Source organism: Gopherus evgoodei, chromosome 5, assembly GCF_007399415.2.
Source record: "Gopherus evgoodei ecotype Sinaloan lineage chromosome 5, rGopEvg1_v1.p, whole genome shotgun sequence".
Taxonomy (NCBI): domain Eukaryota; kingdom Metazoa; phylum Chordata; order Testudines; family Testudinidae; genus Gopherus; species Gopherus evgoodei.
In genome coordinates, this window is record NC_044326.1 from 137,297,129 (window position 1) to 137,323,428 (window position 26,300).

General features: G+C 44.4%; 1 protein-coding gene across 1 annotated transcript in view; it reads left to right on the forward strand.

Annotated features, from left to right (window-relative positions):
- EPHA5 (EPH receptor A5) overlaps positions 1-3,861 on the forward strand; it is a 422,435-nt gene extending 418,574 nt beyond the window's left edge. The window contains exons 18-19 of the mRNA XM_030565416.1: positions 2,447-2,550; positions 3,830-3,861. Coding sequence (XP_030421276.1) covers positions 2,447-2,456 — 10 coding nt within the window. The 3' untranslated portion in view covers positions 2,457-2,550; positions 3,830-3,861. The remainder of the gene's footprint in view (positions 1-2,446; positions 2,551-3,829) is intronic.
- Positions 3,862-26,300: the final 22,439 nt, after the last annotated feature.

The following is a 26,300-nucleotide window of genomic DNA, read 5'->3' on the forward strand; positions in this document are numbered from 1 at the left end:
TTCTGTGATTTCACCAAAACCCCAACACTGAAGATATTGCTACCCATGATACAAATTTACTCATGCAGTGGAAGAAGGAAATTTTTTTACCTCCTCATAGTCCTAAGTGTGGCCAGAGTCTAGCTTTAAATGACTATTACATATATTTTTAAAATGTGACTATAGGACACCCAGATATAGCAGTAGAAGCAGAGCTGATGAAAAATCATCCTACATCCTGAGAAATCATTTTTCCATGAGGTGCCTCTTTTGACTCCTCAGTGTCACAAAGCAGCAATATTCATCTGCAGCAGACTTGTAAGGTTATCAAGTTTCACCTTCTCTTGGGCTGCTTTCATCTCAAAGGGCCAGGGAATCTTTTCTTGTTCCAGTTTGGAGTTTGAGCTTTTAAGTTTTGAAGAAACCACCTCCTCCCGCAATTCCAGAATGTATATCGACAGAGAAAACAGATAATACATTCCATAAAGAACTAATGGCTAGATTGCCATAATCTTTAGAAACTTAAAAACTAAAACAAATGCATATTGATTACAATATGCAGGAAGGATAGTTGCATAGGAGTACAAGCGTATTAAACATTATTTTTCTGTCATAAGCTGTTATTCTCAGTTCTGAGCCTTCTGGTAAAATCTTTTCCAGCAAAGATGTTTTGATTGCTTTTTCAAAGCGAACACCCCCTCCTATCCCCTGGGGTATAGGAAGAGGCCAGCAATACCCGAGAATAACAGCATAGAAAGAAAATTCTAATCACCAGAGAAGCTGAAGTCAGCCAATAAATTTCAATCTGTGGAAGCTTTTTTCTGAGGGATAAAAGGTGGTTTGCTAGCCCAACAGAGTCTGAGAAACAAGGTTCCTGGAAAGAGAGATACTCCAGAAAATGCCATAAGGCTGACAGATCTAACTTCTAATTTGAAACACATACATTGTTGCTCTGTGTAGTCCTACCTGGAGGGACTATAAAGGGAGGATGGAATTGGAAGAGGGAAACTTGGCAGAAGAATGTGAAAGGTCTTCCGGCCTCCCACTAGAGAGATGGAAACTGGAGCAATCTCAGAGCAAACCCAGTTTAGCTTGAATTAAACTGGTATTCTCCGGTGAAAACCAGAGATGTTTATAAGAGTTTCAAGGAGGAGGATAAGAAATCTGTAGTCATTTAAATCACTCTTTCCCTATGTCAGACTCCGTTTCTCATATTTCCCCTTTTCTCTCACAAGTTCAGGAGAGATTCCTTCTAAATGAAACCAAGAAGACAGAGTCCAAACCCAAGAAGCATCTCCTCTCCCTCCCTCATCAGTGGAAGCCTCTTTGGTCTCATATGGGTTTGAATGAGACTCCAAGAAGCACCTATATTCTCTTTCAGATGTCCATGATTAAATAAGGCAGAAAATGTTAATGTAAGCACAGCCAAACTGAAACATGAGGGCTTTGAGGATCGCTCAAAATATTTCATTACAATGAAATCAAAACATTTAAAATCTGATTTTGGCCTTCTTTAAACTTTTAAAGAACATTCTTTAATATTTAAAAAAAACAAACAAACACTCAATGAATTTCATTTGGAACAGTTGGTTCAAGAAGAAACACTGAAGCATTCCCTTCTGAAAAGGTTGAAATGGGACACTTCACCATCAAAACACTTCATTTCAGGTTTCTTCCCAAATGAAATTTAGCTGCAATTAACAATTTCTGTGAATATTTTGATTTTTTAAGGAATCTTTTAATCAAGTTTTTGATAAATATAGCCCATCATTTCTGCCTATATACAATGCACCTGTATATGTGTACACATATATATTTCTTCATATTATGATAGAAACCGTACCCCTCGTGCTCTGTTAAGAAGAATGTCATTAAAGCCTGGATATGGATGAGAAATGCATAAATCTGAATGGTAGGTGAAGAAGCTAAGCTATTTAGCAAAATTTGATATTCACCCAAACCAGGTAATTGGCTCCTCAGCTAAGTATCCTGAAATACTTCTTTAATGAGGATGTTTTTCGTACCTGCAAATTGTTTGATGTGTTGCAAGACCGAGGATTCTAGGCAGCCACCTGAAAGCTTCCATGTTATAAAAGTTACCAGATGTACCAAAAAACATGAAAGCACAGATGTTTTTGAAATACTGCCCATGTGTTGGCTTCTTTTAAGATTTACAATGCTGTTTTCCCTTTTAAGTGAGGATATATGATATGATAATGGGGGGAAAGATCACATTGACCTTAGCAAGGGAAGCATTTTTACCAGAGCTGTGGCACTACATAGCAAAGGTTTCTCCCACAACGACTTGGGGGAGAGAGAACTTGAGTAAAAGCAAAGTATAAAAGGTAAATCCTGAGGGTGCTTTCCAACTGAGGGATCCTTCTTGGGAGGAGTTATTGAGAGATCCAGATTGTTAATAAAACACCTGGGGAAAAAACAACAACATGCTGTTTCTCTTGTCTCACAGGAGCTGTTAGGAAGAAGGAACAGAACCGCTATATCTGCAAGTTGAAAAGGTAAAATTTAAACAAAACAGATGCTGGTTACAGATGGCTGCTGACCTGGAGCCAGGTAAGTGCAGCATATTTTTCTTTTTTAGTGTCTGAGAGAAATTCCAATATCTCAAGTATTTTTTAACGGTGCCTTTTTATTTAATTCCCCCACCCCGCCCCCCGCAAACTGTAGTGAGCTTAATACTGCTAGAGGGTACCAGATTGCAGGAGTGTAATCCTCTCGTTGACACCAGTTCAGCCAAGCACTTAAGCATGTGCTTAACTTGAGAGCATGCTTAAGTCCACCCCTATTTAGAAAAAAGCTATTACTAATATAGTTGGTATCGTGGTAGCTCATTGCGCGAGGTGCTGACCTGACACAGAAGAAAAGAGCAGACTCTTGCCCCAAACACTAAGGAGACTTAAGCTTGGCTGAACTGATGCCTTTATTGATTGAACAAGAAGAGAAGACTTCTCTGCATAGCAGTGAATCTGCCCCTTGTTATGTCCAGTGGCCTGGCCAGTTGTATGGAGGAGAATGTAGTCTCCTCACAGGGTGGCTGGGTTGCTCTGGGAAGCACTGTGACACACAGGAGATCAGACTAGAGGATGTGGTGGTTGCTTCTGGTCTTAAATTCTATGACTTGGAGGCAGGATGACACCTGCTGATCCCCATGGGGTGACAAGCCTCCCACCACCCTGGGAGATGGGCTGAGGCAATCAAGGGGCTCAGTGTGTGAACTGCACTCAGCACACAGGGGCGGTGAGGAGTGGGTTACAGGCAGCAACCAAGCCCCAGCTCCAGCAGACAGACTAAGGGCTGATATACCTTACGGCATTGCAGGATGAATATGGTGGCACTCTGCTCCTCCATCTCCTTGGTCCATCTGTCTCACCTGGCAAATCTCTTGTGCTGGGGCTGACGTGGCTGGCACAAGAGTCATTGGTTTCCCCACCCTTCTGTTCTTTTCATGCCCCTTAGCAGACTGGCTCTCAAACCCCAAAAGCCAGTGTGTTTGGGGTGATTGGGCCAATCTCTCATGTATGAATTTCCTCATTTGCATCTGAGTGCCTGCATTGACATGAACTAAAGCTGCTCAGCAGACATTCCTCTAGAGCAGAAAGTTGCCTGAATGTCCCTGTTTGAATCGAATCGTGGGTTGGACTGAGAGAACAATGTTTACCACTGTGACGTTATTAGATTAAAATATGACGATGTAGATCATTGTTGCTCCCACTGTTATATAATTGCAACAAATCTTGTACAAAGTATGTCAAGTAAAGTGTCTATAGAAAGGTAATAATTTTCTGGATATGATTATGTTAGTTGTATGCATGTATCGTTTTTGTATTTGAAGTTCTGAGTATTGGCTCTGTACCTGGATTTCACGTTTGCTCCTGTGAATACACCAACAAGGTGTTTAGTCAGCACATTGTGAAGGAACTATTCAAGTCAAATGGCCCATCAAAGAATACTGAACTCACTTAATGGACTTTCCTGTGACTGTTCCATCTGGAGAATAGGTAATGGCTTCTGCTATGACGGAGTGAAACCATGTATGTGACTTGCCCACGTGACTCCAAACACCATCTTGTACCTGTAATTTCCACAGTGAGAGCAATGGGATTCCCTTCACTTGGCAGAAGCTATAAAAGGCCCTAGAAACATCACCATTTTACCTCTTTCCTGCTCAAACCTTTGGACTATCGGCTTATTCTAATGGGAGCATTCCAGCCAAGGGACTGAAGACTTCCAATGATTTGGAAGCAACCAGAGACTTACCAGGCCAGCAGTTTATTTCATCATGGCTACAAGCCTGAGCCAAGAACTTTGCAATTACTGTATGTATTTGATTCCTTTAACCAATCTTAATTCTCACCTTTCTTTCTTTCTTTCTTTCTTTCTTTCTTTCTTTCTTTCTTTCTTTCTTTCTTTCTTTCTTTCTTTCTTTCTTTCTTTCTTTCTTTCTTTCTTTCTTTCTTAAATACTAAAGGATTGGTAACAGTGTGATTTTTGGGTAAGATCTGAGTTGTATATTATCCTGGGTATGTGGCTGGTCCTTTGGAATCAGAAGAACCCTTTGTTTAATGAAACTGGATTTAAAGAACCACTCATCTTTAAGTCTAGTGGTTTTTGGTGGTGATTACAAGGAGTGGAATGCCCAAGGAGCTGACTTTTCTGACTTCCTGTTAGCCAGTGTGGTGAAACAGAAGTTTACTTTTGTTGCTGGTTTGGTATATCTTATGGGAGAATAACCACCAATTTGGGGGTGTCTGCTTTATTTCTCAGCAGTTTGTCTTGAAATTGCTATTCTCCGTTATGACCGATGAAGAAATGGTGACACCCACCATGCAGCCAGTTCTCATTACAACAAAGTTACTTCCATGTCTTTTCTTGTCGTGTTCCATTGCTAGAGAATTCTGTAGTACTTGTTATGGAGCGTGATCATATGTGGGTTAGATGACTGCTAAGGAGGCAGGGTTGGGCAAACCCCCAACAGTCTGGAGGTGTAATTTGGATGAACAACTGATATTTTGAGTTGTAGTTTTTCAAAACTGCCACGGGGGTTTGGATGCCCAGTTCCTATTAATATTAATCCAACCAAATCTCTTATACAGCTTTAAAATTATCAGCCTGAATGTGGATCTGAAGTGTCTCCAAACCTCTTGGGTGTGCAAAATAGGACTAAAGATGATTTCCTAGTAATTTCTCCAGAGTTACCATCAGAAACAGCCTTTCCTGCAGAATTCAGTTGTATTTGTTCCCAATACTAGCTCAAATTACTAAGTGCAGAAGTGAAAAACAATGGAACAAAATTAGAGTTAACTGTAAAAAAAAAAAATAAGGTAAAGATTTTGTGCTATGGAAAAAGGTTGTTATTTTCCCAGCCTTAGGTTAAAGTTGGGGAAATGCGTTCAGATGTCTAGTTTCTGCTCCCATTTTGAAGGTCTGTAACTAGAGACACAAACCAGTTCTGCTGCAGTGTAGACATACTTGAGACTAGAACTGTCCCAAACAGTTTACAATTTCAGCAGACAGAGAAGGAAGAAATGAAATCATTTTGTTCACATTTTTATATGGGAAACTGAGCCACAGAGAAATAATGCTTCGCTTTTTCCATACTGCTCAGCACATGGCAGCTCTCACTGAGAACAATGGAATCTTCTGAATGTGGAGTATTGAAAACTGTGTTTAAAATTACAAGCTATCTTTTTAAGTTATACAAGGTTTTCTGGTCCTGCTTGCAGGGGTCTCTGTAAGATAGTGTGTGATCTGGCTCTTGAGCAGTCAAACTGCAAAAAAAACCACAGCCTAGAGCAAGGCGGGATGAATTGTGCCTTGCTGCTTTAGGGAGCAGCCTGTTTTGTCTCTCTCTGTTTTCAGTTTCTGTATGTGTAGGGTTCTGGATTCTGTTATGTTGCAACCTTTCATCGAGAGCATTTTATGTTTTTAATCAAACTTCCCTCTGTAATTGTTCTAAACATAACACTGAACTCTTGAAAATGTGGCAAGTATCAGAGGGGTAGCCGTGTTAGTCTGGATCTGTAAAAGCAGCAGAGAGTCCTGTGGCACCTTATAGACTAACAGACGTTTTGGAGCATGAGCTTTCGTGGGAGAATACCCACTTCATCAGATGCATGTAGACTGTGAAAATGTGGCTTTGCCCAAGGTCATTCAGAGAGTCTAGCAGAGTAAGGAATTAAACGTAGTTCTCCTGAGTCCAGCATCTTAACGACAAACCTGGGTTGAATGCATAAGCCTGTTCCCTCATCATTTTGTATTTCACAGAGTTTAGACATAATTATTGAGTCTGATACAGCTAATTGTGTAATCTTAGAAGAAGGTGAATGATTTAAGAGAAAGACTCAGAATTCTTCAGCCTTTCTCCAAGGAAGATAAAAGGTCGTGAGATTTTTTTCTTTCTTTCCTGGCATCTCAGGATAAATGTTGGCTTCATGGCAATAAGGCAGCAGAGGTCTGTTAAGAGACTCCGGGATTTAGGCTGGTGTGTTTTTATGTTTAGCCTCACAGCTGGTGTAGGTGCATTTCCAGCCATAATAAGTAATAACGTTCCCAGTGGAAACATTCGACTGCGGTAAAACAGACTGAAATCTATTATACATGGGAATGCAATGTCAATGTTTACAGAGGGAGGTCAAATAACAGAACTCTGTTCGGTAAATGTCAGGACTGGATGAAGAGACAGCATCCGCAGCATTTACATTCATACCAGAGAGATAGCTGCAAAGCTCATAAATATTAAAGATGTTTTGCAATTTCCATTCTTCCCCCAGCCTGCCCCCTCCCAAAATAATATATCTTTTCATTTGATGAGGGCTGCTGCAATCCAATCCATTTCTATAGCTTTTCTCCTCCTTTGACGATGCCATGGACTGTGGAACAATGTTATGTGTCTATTCAGATCACCTAATGGATAAGCCTTTTGGATTCTTTAGTTAACTTTGTTATGCAAAGCCAGCTAATGAGAGCAGGATGATGCTGATGATTAATAATTATATGTATTATGTTAGTTTCTAGGGACCAAAGACGAATGGGACCCCCGGTGCTAGGCACTGTACAAATAGTTGTAAACTGTCCAGCCCTTCAGAGCTATTTAGGCAAGACAGACATGAGTTAGGGAAAAGGGATATAACACACAAGCCGGATAAGAATGTTAAGAGGTGACTTGCTTACAGTCGCTGAGTACCTTCACGGGGAACAAATGTTTAACAACAGACTCTTCAGTCTAGCAGAGAAAGGGATAACACGATCCAATGGCTGGAAGTTGAAGCAAGACAAATTCAGGCTGTAAATAAGGTGAAAATGTTTAACAGAGAGTAATTAACCATTGGATCATTTGACAGGGGGCATGGTGGATTCTCCATCACTGATCATTTTTAAATCAAGGTTGGACGCTTTTTGTAAAAGATCTGCTCTAGGAATGATTTGGGGGCAGTTTTCTGGTCTGTATTGTACGGGGGGGTCAGATCAGATTACCACAATGGTCCCTTCTAGCCTCTTTATTTATGAAGCTCTATCTAAAAGAATGTTTGTTTAAATATATATATAGTGACAGACCCAGGCTAGTGGGGTGCAGGAGTCTGGTAGAGGGCAAATATACTGGTCATTGAGTGAGTAGTTTTCTGTTCCCTGAGTGACCAGAGCACGGTCTGCACTAGAGTAGTCAGGAACTTGCTAGAACCAATTAAGGCAGACAGCTAATCAAGGCAGGCTAATCAGGGCACCTGGGTTTTAAAAGGAACTCTCTCAAATCAGATGAGGAGAAGCCAGAGGAGAGGAAGTGCGTGTGAGGAGCTGGGAGCAAGAGACACAAGTAGCTGAGACTGAGAGGCTGTGCTGCTGGAGGACTAAGGAGTACAAGCGTTATCAGACACCAGGAGGAAGGTCCTGTGGTGAGGATAAAGAAGGTGTTTGGGGGAGGCCTTGGGGAAGTAGCCCAGGGAGGTGTAGCTGTCACCCAGCTGTTACAAGAGGCACTATAGACAGCTGCAAATCCATACGGCCCTGGGCTGGATCCCGGAGTAGAGGGCGGGCCTGGGTTCCCCTCAAATCTCCCAACTTCTGATCAGACACAGGAGGAGTTGATCCAGACTGTGGGGGAGATCACTGAGGTGAGCAAATCTGCCAATAAGCACAGGACCCACCAAGATAGAGGAGGAACTTTGTCACAATATATATATAATATGGAGAAGAAGCAGGATACGGACAGTGGAAATGGAGACAGAATCACAAAATCGTGTCAAATCATCTAATATTGGACAATTGCAAGGTCTGTACCTATGATGCAATTTGTGGTTTGATGGTTTGGTGACAGTTATTTGCTCTTGGTGTCATAGACAATGAATTGGCATGTTGCTTGCACTGGCGAAGACGGGGTATCTTTTTCTTTTTGGCTAGAGAAGATGGGATGGTCGCATGCTTAAGCCATTGTACTAGGGTTCCTTGCTAACTCTAGGAAAAGTTTTGCTTCTTTTTCTAACAGGGGCTCTTACAAAGCAACCTAGGCAAGCAGCTGTAGGAGGGAATAGAAAGTGCCCCTGAACAAACCATGTAGAACCAGATTTTCAAAAGGGCTCACCACCCAATGGAATGTGGTACTTTAATGGGAGCTGAGCTTTTCTGAAAATTTGGCCCATTCTCACATTACCTGGGATCTATCCTGGAAGTGAAAGAATCTGATAATATACCCAGTTCTTAAGTAGCAGTTTTCCTCACTAGATTTCAGAGCAATTTACCAACCAGATCAGTGTCATTATCCCCATTTTACAGCTGGGGAAACTGAGGCACAGATATGTGACATGACTTGCAGCAGGTTAGTAGCAGAGCTGGGAATAGAAGGCAAGTCCCTGAATCCTAGTTCTGTGCTCTATCCATTAAAAAGATAGACAAGGCACAAGGCAGATGCTAGAACCAGGGAAGTATGAGCTGGAAGATAAGCAGAAGAAATGACAACTCTTCAAGCATGAAAGGGAGTGGGGAGGAGGCAGAAATTCACAATATAATTTAAACCCACATGAGCATAGCCCTCAAAGATCGCAGAACCAGAGTGTTTGCACACAGTTATAACCCCTGTAATCCTGGCCCCTTTGAGGTTCATGGGAGCTTTGTACAGGTGACCTTCATTCTGGCACAGCCTTCAGCCGCTCTCTCTGCAATTGCAGAGAACAGCTTAGACAGCCTAGGGTGGAGCATGCCCAGTGTGCCGGAATCTTTGGGGAACTTAGCTGCAAAGCACTAGAAAGTTTCTAATGAGCATGTGTGAACTGCAATTTTTTTTGTCAAGGGCTTAAAGTTGGCCACATTTCGATGCATTTTCACAGGAATAGCAAAAGGCCAACCCCTAACACAGGAGCTGCCTCTATGCCAAAACTGCCAAATTTGAAGTCCCTTCTCTAAAGCAGAGGGATGCCAGAGCTTCTCAATGAAAAGGTCACATTAATATTTTAACAGGGGCACAACAGCTGGATTGTTCTTAGCTTCATTCTTGGAAATGGCTGAACTGTTTTTTGGTTGAAACTTTCAAAAGAAAAAGAAATCACCCTAAAGCACATACCCCACATGAATATTTTCCACCTCAACAAGGTGGAAAGGGTCATGTTTCTCCTTCTACTGTTACTGTCCCATCAATGCATTCCATTTAGTACACAGGAAAAGCTATTGGACCCAGCCAGTTTGTGGATTGTGCTGGTTAATAAAACATTAAGGTCACAAAGTGGTGCACACAAAACCCAGGAAATTACAGTTATGGCTGCTTATCCTCCTGGGTGCATGCATTATATGATATTTAATTGTGTAACCACATACACTTTTCCTGCAGGACCCTACATTATTGCTTAAGCTGGATGGTGCTCAGTGAATTAAACAACTGCTCAAAATTTGATTAATCTTCAATGTTTAATGTTGTTCTAACACTTATTATTTAGGTTACAATAGCTTTTAGAGCCCTCTCAAACAATATCAAAGCTCCCAGGTGCTAGGCTAGTCTAGACACTGTACAAAGGGAAGAATATGGTAGGAAACAGAGAAGGCATCTTCCAGAAGAGTTTACAGTCTAAAGAGACAAGGAGAGAACACAGATGTACAAGCAAGGTGAAAGGTAGAATAAGGGATGGAACCAAGGTGTCTGGGCTCCGAGTCCAGTGTCCTACCTGTTGGACAATGGTGCTGTTGTGAGCGAGTACCCCTTCCTCCTTATTCCCTGTGCACCATTCATCTTCTACCCTGAATGAGATTGGGAAAACTATGTGGTTGTTTATACCAAACCGTGTATGTGTGAGATACAGAAAGTTACAGGTTCTAATTTTGCTCGTCACCTCTGCTACCTTCATCCAGCTCCTCCATTCCTCACTTGAGCGCAGTTCCCACTGAGCAGAATAAACAGGCATTCTAATAAGGTTGTTCTAATACAATATCTAATGAGCGAGTACAAAGCTGCTCACCTGGTTGACAGCACACTGTGCAAATTAAACACCAACAAATAATCTTTTGCAAATCCAAAGTAAAGGTGAACAGCCATTTCCCGGTCCTCACATTCCTTTGGCAGCCGTACTATTAGGAGTTGGACCTAGAATTTGCCCTTGGGAGTTGTCTGTACTTGTGATAATCAGGATCCAGCCACCCCAAGGGGGAAACAGCAGGTTTGAACCCCAAAGAATAAGCAGTCAAAGCCACTGATTATATACAAGATTAATGTACAATGTGTCGATTAAGGTCTTTTCTAAAAACTTGTAATGTTCTAAATCTAATAATTATAATGAGCTGTGAATATAAGCTGTGATTATGAATTTACATCTTTGTGTATGTAGAGAACTTGTGCTGCACAAAACTTCCGCTCTACCTCACACCTGGACAGTGAATGATCAGACAGGGAAAGGCACCTCCCAGCCTGGTGTTTACACAAAACAAGACTCAAGTAACGATCCATTGCATAACCCAGCAGTGGTGCACTAAAGTTAATGGAAAGACACTGAGACAACTGGGGCTTCTCCTCTTTGAATATCGATAGTGACTCAAGAAAATGACAGGACACTGAAAACCACTCCTGAAACGAAGGGACTTGAAGCGAAAGGCCCTCAGAAACTGATGGGCAGCCTTTAAGCAGGCAGCTGTCTGTGAAATGCTGGACACGGCCCTCCCCTAAGCCAGGGGGTATGGTGGGAAACTGCTCAAAGGCTATAATAACTGGTATGAGAAAAGGGAGGGTCAAGGCTGAGGTAGTGCCTTCCTGTTTATTTCCTGGGTAACGTGTCTGTTTGGGCTCCCACACAAGTTCACTTTTGAATCACTGTTTTTTCTATTAAATACACTTTTTTCTTTTCACCCAAGCAGGTCTGTGTTGTGCAAATTGTGTGGAGTGTGTGTGCCAAAGGGAGCTGATATCTGAGGGGCTGGCTTCACACCTTCCGGGCTGACGAACCAGAGGGGAACAGTCTGAATGCCTGGGAATTAAGAACTCTGGGAGGACTGATTTGGGGAGACTCAAGACTGGATGGGCTCTTGGTGTCACCCTGCAAGGAGTAACTAGGTTGGTGGAAGCCAGGGTGAGACCTTGTGCTTGTGGACTGGTGACGGGGAGCTGAGCCACAGCAGGCATTAAGGCATCACCAGGTTACAGGGCAGGCAGTGACCGAACCCCTTGCTGCTCTGGATGATTCCTCAAAATATCCCAGTGTGCTAGTTGCTAGGGTTCAAATCCTCAAAGTGATCTAGGTGCCTAACTCCCAATGGCCTTGGGCACTGGACTAGGAGTCAAAAGATTGGCCAGAGTTCTATTCCTCTTTGTGACTTTAGGCAAGTTATTTCTCACCGTTTTCTTTTCCCGCAAACAGTTTTGGTTTTGACAAATCAACATTTTTTTGACACAAAAACCATTGTTCTTTGGAAAATTCCCAACCAGCTGTAGGTAGGAGCCTCTTGTTGACACATTGGCAGCTTGTCAATGCTGTGTCTGACTCCTGAACATCCTAGACTCTGGGGGGCTGGTGTTTTCTGCCTTTGTAAGCAATGGAATATGCCATTGCGTAGTTACAAAGAGGTAGGAGCTAGCTTTTAACTGAAAGTAGCTGTGTGATTGTGACTCTGGGGCTTGCTAAACGAGGTAGGCCTCTGTGATGAAGTGAATATTGTGCCTCCTCCAGCTCTCACTGAAGCTTTTCGGTTGACTTCAAGTGGAGCTGGATCAGGTCCATGATTCCGAATGCTGCTGTTCGCTTAAATGTTGCGAGGCAGAGACCTGACTCCTCTAGACGCTGCCAGCCCATCGCTATCCTGCCAGCTGATCTGTAATAACAGTGCCGGGATGAAACATGCTAACCTCCTCTAATGAGGAACAAAGGTGCAACACAAATAGCCAGGGACTCTCATAGAGATGGTGATGGGAAACTGAAAAGCTGTTGTATAATAATTAGATTCAGTTTTTTCCCCCCAGTGCATGAAAAGTCACGGCTAACTTCTTCCCTCAATATATGTTGACAACTACCACTGCCTCCCTGTGCAGAGCTGCCCGTAGACAGCACAATCAGCATACAGGATGATAAATATTTCAGCAGCCTCTTAAAGTGCAGCTTTAATATGCAAAGTGTCTCTGCACCGTCTTATGCAACACATCTACTCCTGGTGAGTGTTAAGAGCCTTATCTGCTGCCATGAGTACAAAAATACTTGTGTTCTGCAGAGCCGACACAACGCAAAGCAAGAGAGGGCTGGATTCTGTTCTTGTGCATCATCAGCAAAGTTGAGTACTAGGTTCCATTAGGTTTCTGCGATGCAAATTTACTAAAGGGGTTGGGTGGCCACAGCAGATTGAAAGGCGTGTGGAGGAACTCGCCACTCAGCATTTGCTGAGTGTCATTGTGGATCTCAACATTCTGAGGTGATGCGGTGCAGCGAGAAAAGGGAAGGTGTTAGGAGAAGAAACATTCAGGAGTTAATGTCCCCAAGCAGTAGATCAAGAGCCAGCCAAGCAAAAGTGTGTGTGTGTGTGTGTGTGTGTGTGCACACGCACACCCACATGTGCCTGCACAAAAATAAACTGCACAGGGGCAAGGCTGCTTCCCATCCCATTTCCTAGTGAGCTCATCAGTTAGACTTGGCCATGGTGGAGAACCAATACTCATAAATACAAATGCAAACAAGGGGTCTTTTCCCACATGTTCCTGCTTTTAGAGGATTCTAAGGCATTACTCATGAGGCTCCATGCAATGCGTTACCCAATGCATGTCCATTGCCAATGAGGTCCTATGCAACCTTTATGCATTCTCTCTCTTTCTCTCCTGACGGGAGAGGCAATAGAAGGCTTCTTTCATTGGGGAGTTGATGGGGTGAAAGCACTGATCTTCCTTTAGGGATGGGGAGGTGTTTAGAAGTCACCTTTTCTTCCGTGTTAGGTGCTGCTGTTGAGAAGGAAAGGTTGAACAAGTACCATAAACCCTTCAGCCAGGCACCAGCTTTTTCAGTTGCTCTTCCTTCAGGTTCTCTTGTCTGGTGAGTTCTCAGCCAAGGAGGAGGGGGATCTGGACCTCTCGAGGCCAGTGAGAAAGGGCTTGATCCAAACCCAGTGCATCTCAATGAAAGCCTTTTCAAGGGCTTCCATGGGGTCAGAGCCAAGAAGAGGAGAGGGAACTCTCTAACCAGTTCTCCTAAGGAATGGCTTCAGCTAGAGGAAACCAGGCGCAGGACTGGCGCTAGAGTTTTTTGTGTCCTAGGCGCATGGCCATTTCGCCGCCCCGCACGCTGCTCCTGCGGCTCCGGTGAAGCTGCCGCAGCCATTTCTGCAGAGGGTCTGTTGGTCCATGGCTCCGGTGGAGCTGCCGCAGCCGTGCCTGCGGGAGGTCCACCGGAGCCTTGCGGGACCAGCAGACCGTCCGCAGGGGCATGCTTGTGGCAGCTCCACCAGAGCCATGGACCAACGGACCCTCCGCAGGCACGACTGCAGCAGGTCCACCGGAGCCGCCTGTTGCCCCCCACCCTGCCAAAATGCCGCCCCCTGAAAATCCTGGTGCCCTAGGCGATTGCCTAGTTCACCTCAATGGAAGCGCCAGCCCTGACCAGGCACCGGTGTCCTGTAGAAGGCTGTGGCGCATAGAAACCCAAACCAGCCTGACTCTGGGGGTTCCCTTACGGTGCTGAAGATAACGGGTCATGTCCAGAAACCACAGAGCCTAATCCTCACTCACACTAAGGCCCTTTTACATTTACACCCATTCTAGGGCCTTTGTGTAACTGGGAATTCAAGCCATTAAATACTTTGAGTTGCCCACTGTATAACATGCTGTCCATTGACCACTTTCCTGTGGTCCCTGGAGCTGGAGTCTGTGATGGAGGAGACCCACAACAGGTAGGAAGGATGGGCTATTGGGTAGGACACTTGCTTGCAATTCAAGAGACCAGCCATGGACTAACTTGAACACGTCTCTACCCCGTGCCTCAGTTTCCCATGTGTAAAATGGGGTAGTAATTCCCTGGGGTGTCATGTGAAGATAAAGCCCATTAACAACTAAGAAGTGCTTAGATATTGCAGCAATGAGGGCCAAGGAAGTAAATACATAGCAGAGACCCTTCCATCTATTGTGTCTATTTTTTCTGGAAGCTCTCCCTTGCAGGAACCATTGTATACTACTCTGTGGCTCTGTAGTGACCAGCACACTGAGCCATGTTCTTGGTTGGTCTCTAGACAATACTGTATTATGAATTATTAACAATACCAGCTCTGAGATCAGCCCCGTTTCTCAGCCATGTGTCCCTGCTCAGCATGTCCATTGTCCTTCGGTCTCCCTGGAGCTGGATGTCACAGGCATTAATTTAAGTTCAGCTGGTGGCTGTTTGAGGACAATATGTGGGAAGCTACTTTTGAAACAAAGTCTTGCTAGTTCTCTTCATACAGAAGTGACAATGAGAACAGCCTCTGCCCTGATTGTCTTGTATTGGGAAGAGGAGTCTTGAGAAAGCCACAGAAAGAGAAAATGTTAGTGTGCCCTAGCAAGAAGCAGTCAGAGTCCTACCTCTCCCCCTTCAGAACAAAAGAAAACACCCCTTGTATAGCTGGAGAGCCTTATTGGTTGTAGTTCTTGTTATCTTTATTACAGTAGCTCTGGCAGGGGCCAGCTGAGATTGGAGCCTCATTGCGCCAGGTGCTGTACAGATATGTAGTAAGAGAGAGTCTCTGCTCCGATATGTTACAACCTAAATAATTGTCACAGACAGAGGAGGAAGCTAGCCTGGGACTCAGGACCCCTAGATTCAATGCCCTGCTCTGTCACAGCAGCTCGTGTGACCTTGAGCAAATCACCTAGCCTCTCTGTGCCTCAGCTTCCTAGCTGTAAAATGGGGATAATTGCACTGCCTATGCACAGGAGTGCTGTGACGATAAATGCATTAATTATTGTGAGACAGCTCAGGGTCTATGGGGAGCAGGGAATATAGGTACCTAAGATAAAAAGGATGGGAGAAAAAACCTGTCAATACAAACTCTGTGTTACTTGCCAAGCTGCAGTTGAAAAACCGTGCCTGCGGGAGGTCCACCGGAGCCGTGTGGGACCAGCAGACCATCCGCAGGGGCATGCCTGCGGCAGCTCCACCGGAGCCGTGGACCAACGGACCCTCCGCAGGCACGACTGCGGCAGGTCCACCGGAGCCGCCTGCCGCCCCCCCAGCCAAAATGCCGCCCCCGAAAATCCTGGCGCCCTAGGCGATTGCCTAGTTCGCCTCAATGGAAGCGCCGGCCCTGGCAATGGTCCATCAAGGGCCACACACTTGATTATTACCGCTGTGCTGGGCTGGTGGCTAAGGGCAGACTTCCAAAGGGGGCGCCGCGTGCAGGGTTTGCTTGAGTCCCACCTGACCTGCCAAGAGCCAGTTGGGCTGACGGAGGTGGCAGCTGGGCAGGTGAGTGGCAGCATCTGGACAGGGCAGAGGGAGCCAAGCTTTAGGGGGAGCAGTTGGATGACCAGCCAAGTCAGGTGGTTTCTCTGGAGATGAGGTTTCCCTCCTCCCCTCTGCTCCTCTGCTGTGTGCAGCTGCCGCTGCTCCTGTTTCCCCCTTTCTCTGTTCCTCCCCGGAGCTGCCCCTGCAGGAAGGGGAGGGGAAGAGAGAGCAGAAGGCTGATGTCGGGGTGCCCCTCTTCCCCCGCCCTTATACCCAGTCTCCACTGAGCTGGGATGATGGGACAGAGGGGGATCTGTGCATACTGCTGCCTCATGTACTCACTCAGGCACACACACACACTGCCCACAACATAACACAACATACAGTCTCCCTTACACAGTCCGCACAACACCAGGGCTCCCTGCATCCAGGTCACTTTCCCCACCTGGACTGTGCTGTGATGTGAGCGTCAGCACTTGTTAATGATCCCTTATTTTAACATTCTTTCTTTTTCTTCCATACCTAAGGTAACTTTTTAAACATATACATTATAGCTAGGTTTTTGGTTTCTACAGGTGGCGCACACCCGCACATTACCTCGATATTGGTGCGCATAACAAAATTCATTCTGCACATGGATAGAAAAAATTAGCAGGAAGGCAGAGAGGAAAAACCTCCTGTAGGAACTCCTATCTGAAGCCGATGGATTGTGAAGAGTTGACACACTAAAGCTGCACAGCCTTACATGGGCAGTGGGGCCAAGCTTCTCCAGATGCCTAATATGCCACCGGTGGGCAGGAGACATATTTGGCCATGGCTTCCTTGTAAACATGAAAGAAAGCCATGCCCACCGCTAACTTCTGAAAGCAACAATCCCCCAGCATAAGAAACATACCAAACTGGCTGCTTCTCAGCCTGCTTAGTGCCATAAGCACCCAGCTGCCTACCAGCTTGGATTCAGAGTGTGGATACCCAGCATAGCTCCTGCCAGGAACAAATGTCCGAAATGGTAGCTGATCGCTGGTATTATTCCATGACCTAGCGAAGGACTCAGCCAATGTTTAATTACATCTGTGTGAAGGCTGGGCCTTCTTTCACATTTCAATATGGCCTATTGGGTCAGGATTCCCTTTGCAAGTGGATAATGCTGGAGACAACGAAAACACAGGTTGGATGCTGGCGACGCTGCAATTTTAACAGAGAGTGCCCTCGGGGGAATTCGAGGCAAGATCGAGAGGTGCCATAATGAGGATTTCGATTGCACTGAAGTAGTGGTTGGAGCATCATCCTATTTAAGCCTCATAGCATTTACATAGTTCATGGAGCTTTTGCACTAAATGTTGCTTTCCTTTGCTCAGAAACTAGCTGCTCAGTAAGAAGCAGAGGAGAAAAGGAGCTGGAGGGAAGAGGCATTAACTTACAACAAAATGGAGTGATTAATTAGATGTAGTGCTAGACCAGAAATAACATGTGGCAGCAAATGAGATGAACCACAAATTGATAAAGACAAAGCTATGCATCCTTAATAAAGAAGCCAATAACCTCATAACACTAATGCTGCTGCTACAGCATATGATGATAAATTCCTGAATGGATAAGAATATGGTGATCCATTGTTCATCAATCTGGAGCTAGCTGGATAGTCATATTTCGATGTGAGGCAGCAGGAATGGAGAAGGGTCTGATTTTTCTGAGTTAAGCAGATTCCAGTGTCCTTATTCATACTGAGTAATAGTTTACCCTGTGAGTAGTGTGACTTGTCATGGAGCAAGGCCTCAGTCCAGAAATGCACTTAAGCACCTCTGTAATTTTAAGGCAATAGGACTACTCGTGTTTAAAAGTGCACACACGTAAATGCCTTGCTGGAGCAAGGTCCCTGGGACTGTTCAGCATAAATTAGGGTGGCAAAATCTGTTCCATAGTTACTGTTTCAGGAGGAGACTGGATAATTCAAAGCCATTGGAACAGACTACCAACGGATGTGGTAAATTCCCATCACTCGGAGTCTCTGTCTCAAAAGTGGATGTCTTCCTAAAAGTTAGGCAGGGTTCAGCCACAAGTTTTGGGGCTAGATGGAGGCCCCATTGGGTGAAATGCTACAGCCCATGTCAAAACCTAGGGTTGTGAGTTCAATCCTTGAGGGGGCAATTTGGGAATTTAGTTGGGGATTGGCCCTGCTTTGAGCAGGGGGTTGGACTAGAGGATCTCCTCAGGTCCCTTCCAACCATAATAATCTATGATTCTATGATTATCAAAATGGTCCTTTCTGGCTTTAATCTATGGGTGAAATCCTGACCTCTGTGAGGTCAATGGGCATTTAGTCATTGACTTCAATGGGGCTGGGATTTCGAAAACCCTTTGAATCTTTAACCCAACTTAACATGTAAACAATCACTCAGATTTGCATCTGCAGTTGAATTGTAAGTGCAAAAATGCAGCTGCCAGTTTTGCAGGTGCACACTGCAGTCTCAAAAATTGGTCATTATTCTGAAGATATTTGGACTGCCTATTAAGTGACAGGCCCAGTGATACATTTGAAGCTTGCCTATATTTAAAGGATATTTTATCAGCAGTGTTTCCCCAGCTTCAATTCAGACTTATTGTTTATTGCAACTGGTAACTTTGTATTCTCAAGAACATCATTTTGATGTTTTCTGTTTCCCTATAGAGCCAGGATTATTGCATTTGGGAAAAACCCCAACAACAATATTTCACAAGTTTCTTTCTTTGCTGGCTGCTTCTCCTGCAATAGTTTTATTAATAAAAACACATTTGGCAAAAATCTTTGTTGGTTGACATTTATGAGAAAATGTATCTTTAAAAGTTATGCAATATGGCATTTTTTGAGAACAAATGGATTTTTTTTTGCATGACGGTTTAGTTTTTTTTTGGTTTGGCTGTAGCATTAGCCAAGTTTACTTGATTTGATATTAATAAAGATTAGTAAAATAACAATAAATATATCCCTACCATCTGAGCAAAAAAATAACTCGTATAACCCTAATATGTGTGCAAATTGATTTAGTATGGCCAAAGGAACAGTAAAGTGGGATACATCTGAAAAGGGTGTCATATTTTCTGTTAGAAACCGCTATTTCCATCACAATAGCCCCATACTAGGGACTATCACTGCTTTACTCTCTAGTCTGACCTTATTGTTCTTGGACAAGTTTGGCTTTACACGGTAGAAAAACCATAGTTTGCTCTTATTTTTCCAAGCTGATATACTTTAAAAAAAGAGAAAAAAAAAGGTTAAATGCTGCAAGCCATTCAGTATGGGTCAAATTCTTCCCTGGTAAAGCTCTATTGATTTCATTTACACCAGGGATGTGTTTAGCCCTATATGGGCTTATCTTTGAAGGTTCTTACCTTACACTGGGTTCAAATAAGTTAGAGATGGAAGTGTGAGCCACTATATTATCTAGTTTTTCCCTTGGGAACAAGTGCAGGATTGTCCCCACAGTATATTTGCTAGCATTTTGTTAATACTAGTTTCAAAGACCTTAAAGCAATGGGGCTTTCATGACTTCCCTTGGGACATCATTCCACAGCCACATGGAGTCTACCATTAAGAAGTGTTTCCTGATTTTCATCTTTTTTTTCAATCTATTTCCTGGATTATTATCAATATTTGTATTATAGTAGCACCTAAAAGCACCAGCTGAGATTGGGAACACATTGAGCTAGCTTCTGTATCAGTGTTGCCAACTCACACAATATTTGCTGCTGTTCTTGAAGCCCCAGCTCCTGGAGTCATGTGATTATGGGAGGCTTTCAGGTTTTTTAAATGTATTTTTTGTTTTATTTTTTAAGTAAGCTTCTAGTCCTTGTGGTTTCAGAGAAAAAGCTTGAAAACATGAGCCCAGTGTAACCTAAAAGCTCAGAAACAAAAAGACAAAGAAAAGAGTGATGAATTTTTAAGCCAATATGATATTTTTGAGGCCTACTTATGATTTTTGAGCACTTGAGTTTGGCAAGACTGGTACATCACCTAGTCAGAGACAGGCCCTGCCTCAAAGACTTACCTCTAAATAGATGATAGACAAAAGATAAGTGCAAGAAAGACCTAGTAGCCACATATTATACATGGAGGAAGTGAGGCACAAAGAGTGGGTATGACTTACCTATGGTCACTCTAGGAAGTCTGTGGACAAGGCAGGAAGTGAACCAAGATCTTATGAGTCCAAAGTCAGTACTTTATTCACCAGACCACCATCCTTCTTGTCAGCACTTCCAGTTGTATCTTCTTGTGCCTTGTTAAGCAAATCCTTCCTCTCTTAGTTGTTTATTTCATACAGATATCAAAATGTGTAGCCACAGCTGCCGTTGTGGGGTGAGTGGAGGTGTACAGCTCTAGGGTCAGTGGGGTGTGCGACAGTTTTGTAAAATGCTTTTTGCAAAGAATGTCCAGACAGGCCACCTGAGCAGTGCTCAAGTGCATTATGGGTCAGCAGAAGGAATACAATGTATACCATTGGGATGATTATGCCAACACATGTCAGCTATGCTAGAATCTCGAGGCGAGTCTAATCCAAATGATGGGGTGACTGCCTGTGCAAAGAGGAGAGAGATTTTGTGGGTAGAGGCAGTATTGCCAAACCCAAACATTCAAAAACCACGAGTCAGGCCATGAAATATCATGGGATTAGTTTAAGAATTAGGGTTTTTTATTTTTGTTTTAAAAAATGGATATAGGTTGGGTTCTTTTTATTTGCCCTCTGGGTTTTGAGCCTTTGAGGCTCATGTGTTCTAGTTTTTCTCTGCAACCATGAAAGCTAAAAATGTACTTAAAAACAAAACAAAACCAAGAGTCTCTCACATTCACATGACTCCAGGATCTGGGACTTTAAGAAAAAGGCCAAATCTTGTGAGACTTACCATTAAATTGCAAGAGTTAGCAGAGCTGTGTTAGGGTTGCAAAAACAGGAGACCTATTCATGCACAGATGATTTCCATCCATGGTTTCATTTATTTCTTAATTTCACTGAAACATTTCTATTCACTTTTCAGGCAGTATTTCCATAGAGCTGTTGTATGACTTGTGGCTCCAGTACGTTTCCTCTAGATCCTTCTCTCATTGTTGCCAGGGCTGATGGGCATTCCCTTGGTCCTATTCCCATCTCATACTTTCTCCCTGTGTGAATCCCTGGATTTTTAGAGACTCCTCTGTGGAGTCCAAGGGAAGGAAGAACGTTGCTGCTGCTTGTGGAAACATATAATTATTGTTTCGTGCTTTACCACTGAGTTTTGTGGGCTGATACAGCAATGTTTTGTTTGAGATGCTTTTAAAGGAAAAATTTAGCCCAAATCTGCTCCTTTTATTAGACGTGTCAAGCAATGCTTACATCTTTTAGACAGACCGTGATTTCCCATCAAGCCAGAAATTATGCAAACCTCTATTATGTCTGCACACAAAATTGGTACTTTGAAGCAAGAGAAATGATTAAGTGACGTGGAGCTGATTAAGTAACATCTCTCTTATTGGGTGTACTGCAGAGCATTTGGATGTTGCTAAATAGGACAATTCTGAAGGAAGCTTTTGTGACTTCACGTGACGGGGTTAAAAATCGAGGTAGGGCCAGATTAATTGACTTGTGGAAATTAGAAGGATAAAAAATGGTGGGGAGGAGGTTAGCTTACAGTATATTCTCAAGTCCCCTTTTACTATCATGCATTGAACACTTGGACAGAAACTGAGCACTGACAGGAATAATATAAAACCCAGGGGTGGCTCCAGGCCCCAGCGTGCCAAGCGTGTGCTTAGGGCAGCATGCCACAGGGGGCGCTCTGCTGGTCACTGGGAGGGCGGCAGGCTGCTCTGGTGGACCTCCCGCAGGTGTGCCTGCGGAGGGTCCGCTGGTCCCGTGGCTTCGGTGGAGCTGCGGGACCAGTGGACCCTCCACAGGTACGCCTGCGGGAGGTCCACCGGAGCCGCGGAACCGGAGACCGGCAGAGTGCCCCCTTCGGCATGCCGCCGTGCTTGGGGCAGCGAACTGTCCAGAGAAGCCCCTGATAAAACCTCATCACCGGGCATGATGGGCCAGACTTTGAAAAATGTTTATACTTTTGGCTTTCCAAACATCCCATGGCAGTGAGTTCGACAGGCAAACTGCTCATCGTATGGCAAAGTAATTCCTCTTGTTTGTATTAATCCTGCTGTATATTAATTTCATTGGATGACTGCAGCCTTTTGTATGGTGGGAAAAGGCCAACAACACTTCTCTATTCATTTTTTCCATACCATTCATGATTGTATAGACCTCCCCCACCACCACCCTCATCTCCTTTCTAAGCTCAGCAGTCCTAATCTTTTTAGTCTCTCCTTGTATGGAAGCTGTTCCATTCCCTGGTTCATCTTTGTTGCCCTTCTCTGAACCTTTTCCAGTTCCCCAATATCCTTTTTGAGATGGCGAGACAAAAACTGGATCCAGTATTCAAGGTGTGGGCGCACCATGGATTTATATAGTGGCATTTTGATATTTTCTGTCTTATTTTGTGCCCCTTTCCTAACTTTTTTGACTGCTGCTGTGCACGGAGCTACCTTTTCAGAGAACTATCCACAGTGACCCCAAGATCTCTATCTTGAGTGGGAACAGCTCATTTAGAACCCATTTTTCTTCCAATGTGCATTATTTTGCATGTAACACTGTTGAATTTCATCCGCCATTTACTTGCCCAGCCTCAGAGTTTTGTGAGATGCTTTTGTAATTCTTCGCAGTCGGCTTTGCACTTACCTATCTGGAATAATTTTGTATTGTCTGCAAACTTTGCCACTTTACTGTTCGCTCCCTTTTCCAGATCATGAACACGTTGAACATCACCAGTCCCAGTACAAATCCTTGGGGACACTGCTATCTCCTGTCTGAAAACAGACCATTTCATCCTATCCTTTAAAAAGTTACTGATCCATGAGAGGAACTTCCTTCTTACCCATGATTAGGGCTAAGATTTAGTCATGGATATTTTTAGTAAAACTCATGGGCAGGTCATGGGCAATAAACACAAATCCATGGCCTGTGAACTGTGCATGACTTGTACTAAAAATACCTGTGATTAAATCTTGGGGGAAGATGCTGGGAAGGGAGATCAGGGACTGCTGCTGGTGGGGTGGTGCCTGGGACCAGTGGCACCATCTGCTAGAGGCTGTGGAACACGGCTGCTCTGGCTGGCTGCCCAGGTACCACTACCAGGGCCAGCGGACCACAGCTTCTCTGGTTGGCTGCCCAGGAACCACGGCTGGGTCCAGCAGACTGAGGCTGCTCCAGCTGGCTGCCCAGGGACACCTGCCTGGGGCCATGGACTGCTACTGCTCCAGCCGGCTGCCCAGGGACGGCTGCCTGGGGCCGTAGACTGTGACTGCTCCAGCTGGCTGGCCATGGACTGCGACTGCTCTGGCTGGCTGCCCAGGGACGGCTGCCTGGGGCCGTAGACCATGACTGCTCCAGCCGGCTGCCCAGGGACTGCAGACTGCCACTGCTCTGGCCACCCCAGGACTGCTGCCAGAGGCCACTGGAGCGGCGGCTGCTGTGATTCTTCCTGGGGCCACTCCAGCAGTTCCCAGTGTGGCTGTCCTTGAGCAGCTGGCCCTGGAGCCAGCTGCTTGGGCAGCCCTGGGGTCAGCCACACTGGCCCCTGCTGACGTCACGGAGGTCTCAGACAGTCACAGAATCCATGACTTCTGCGACCTCTGTGACAGATCCAGAGCCCTACCCATGACTACTTAATTTCCTGAACAGCCTTTAGTGAAGGACCTTGTCAATGTTTTTTTCTGAAAATCCAAGTACACTATATTGACTGGATCACTCGTGTTCCTGTCTGTTGACACGCTCAGAAAATTCTGATAGATTTGTGAGGCACGACTTCCTTTTACAAATGCCATGTTGACTCTTCCCCCAACAAATCATGTTTATCTACATGCCTGATCATTCTATTCTTTACTCTAGTTTCTACCAATTTGCCAGGTACTGAAGTTAGGCTTAATTATCTGTAATTGCCAGGATCTCCTCTGAGCCCTTTGTAAAAATTGGTGTCACATCCACTCATCTGATACAGAAGCTCCTTTCAGCAATAGCTTACACACCATACACAGTGCTGCAATTTCATCTCCGAGTTCCTTCTGAACTCTTGGGTGAATACCATCCGGTCCTCTCCTATTGGCACAGCACCTTACGATAGTACAATGGGGAGCGTGTTCATGGTAGGAACCTGGAAGGAGACATGCTAAACCCCACAGAAAAAACACAGAAATTGGGCTCTTAGTTTTGGCTTAATTGGCTTGTAAGTTGCTTTTTGGCTAGTTTTTGGCTTGTAGCTTGCTGCTGCTGCTTTTTTTTTTTTTTTTTAATCAGCTCCTGGCAAACAGGGGCAAGGGGCATGCAGGGGCAATGGGGGGAAAGAATCAGGGATGCACAGTGGGCCCACCACAGCTCCAGACTGCACACCAGGCGGGATCTGGTCACATAGAGTGCTGGGGTTCTTAGGGATTGGCCTTGTTTTGAAATGGGACTAGCTTGATTTTTGGCTTATTGTGAAAGTCGGGGGGGTTTATTTACCGCGTGAAAGTTGGCAGCTGTGCCTAGAAGCCTGAGCTTCCACCCAAGCCACAATATCCACATTGCTATTTCTGGTGTGCTAGTGTGAGTGTGTCTACCCTGGTGAGGAAGGTCACTCTCAGCTGAAGCGCAGACATACCTTTAAGGTGTTTCTTCATTAGAAAACAAGGTCTGTCCTTAACTCCAATTAGCAAACTGGAGGTGAAACCTTAGGTGTGTGTAGTTTGCATATGAGCTAGCAGGTAGAGTTAAAGCTACCTACCCCAGCCTGCTAACTTGAATGAAAACTACATTGGCCTTGTCTTCAAGATGATTTTATCCTGGGTTAACTAACTAACTTCAGAATATGCCTTTTTTCCTGAGGAGTCAAGGCCTGGATTTTGTCTAGGCTAGGATTTAAAGATGGTTTGTTAGATGGTATTATCTGTCTTGAGCTAATTAACTCCTTCTAAATCTCTAGTTAAGACACAGTGATTGTACTTTAGTGTGTGCGAATAGCTGCCCCCAGTACAGTGCCTGCTAAAGTCCAATCGCTTTGACCAGAGTTTATCCAGTTGGATAATGTCACACCTTTAACTCCTACTATAGGGAAAGCCTACGATCAATGGCTATCCTTAACAGGAGAGTGTTATTTGTGAACAAAAAGCCAGTGTCCAGGTCAGAAAGTGAGGCAGAATAAACATGTGCGCTGTCATTTATCACCTTAGCTGTGAGGCACAGAGGAGGAATTTCTTTACATGGCAGGAAGTGCTGTTCTTTCCTATAGCCCATGCCCTGCTCTTGACTTTGCAGAGGTCATCTCCTCTCTGTGCAGGACTCCTTTCTTTTCCCATTAACTCTTAAAATATTCTCCTGGGGTCGGAAGGGCATCCCACACCCCACTAACACAGAGAGTACAGTGTGCTGTTAATCATCACCGTGTTATGCAGAGCGCTTTCCCTAATTTCATTCTCTTTTTGTCGGGGTGGGGCACATTCTGTGATTAGATTAGCGGCCTTCTTCCTTTCTGTGCTATGCTAAAGATTGGAGCATAGGGTTTAGTTGGCTTTGGTTGGAAAATAAATTCATAGAGTTAGGCTTTTCAAAAGAGCTTGCCTTTCCCGAACTGAACGAGCCTGACTCACTGGAATAATAGCAACCGCCAGCCCCTTCCATCACAGCTGACTTAGCTGAGGAGCAACCCAAGGAAATGAATCATTTCCATGACAAGCTATCTTCCTTCCCGCAGCGCTTGCAGTCACGCCAGTCTCTGAGCTGTGCATGCTCTCTTCTGGACACTCCAAGAAATGCCATTTTGCTACAAAGCACAACATTTCGTTCTCTAACTTTTTGTTTGATCCGCCTGGCAAGAAGAACAATTGAGAGCCTGAGGATGAATCACAACAGGAAAAATAACACATTACTTTTAAGGACAATGGTCTCTTAGTAGTTATAAAAATGCTGTTCAGGTTGTAAATATTTTTTTAGCTTGCACCCAGCGCTGTAAGAAAAATACACAAACACCTTAAACTGGATGTTTAGCTGGTTTAAATTGGTGCAGATAAATTGATGTCTATGGTGATTTGGACCAGCTGGGGCTCTGGCCCATTGACTTTAATGAAGCTGTGCCGATGTACGGAAAGGTGCGGATCTGGCCCACATACTAATATAATCCATTAGACTGTCATTGAGAGCACGGTTATGTAGGGGAGCAGTAATCAGTAGGATATAGCACACTACAATACTCTGAGATTGATCTTACCACTAGGGTATGCTCTGCTGAAGATTTCTGGCTATTGGAGGTGAGTTCACTCACTTGTATAGTAGTCTCCACCCCTGCCCATCCTGGAAACCTGTAAAGCATCTGGGGCCGATGTTATAAGGATGCAGGGCTGGGTGTGTTATGGATACTGTC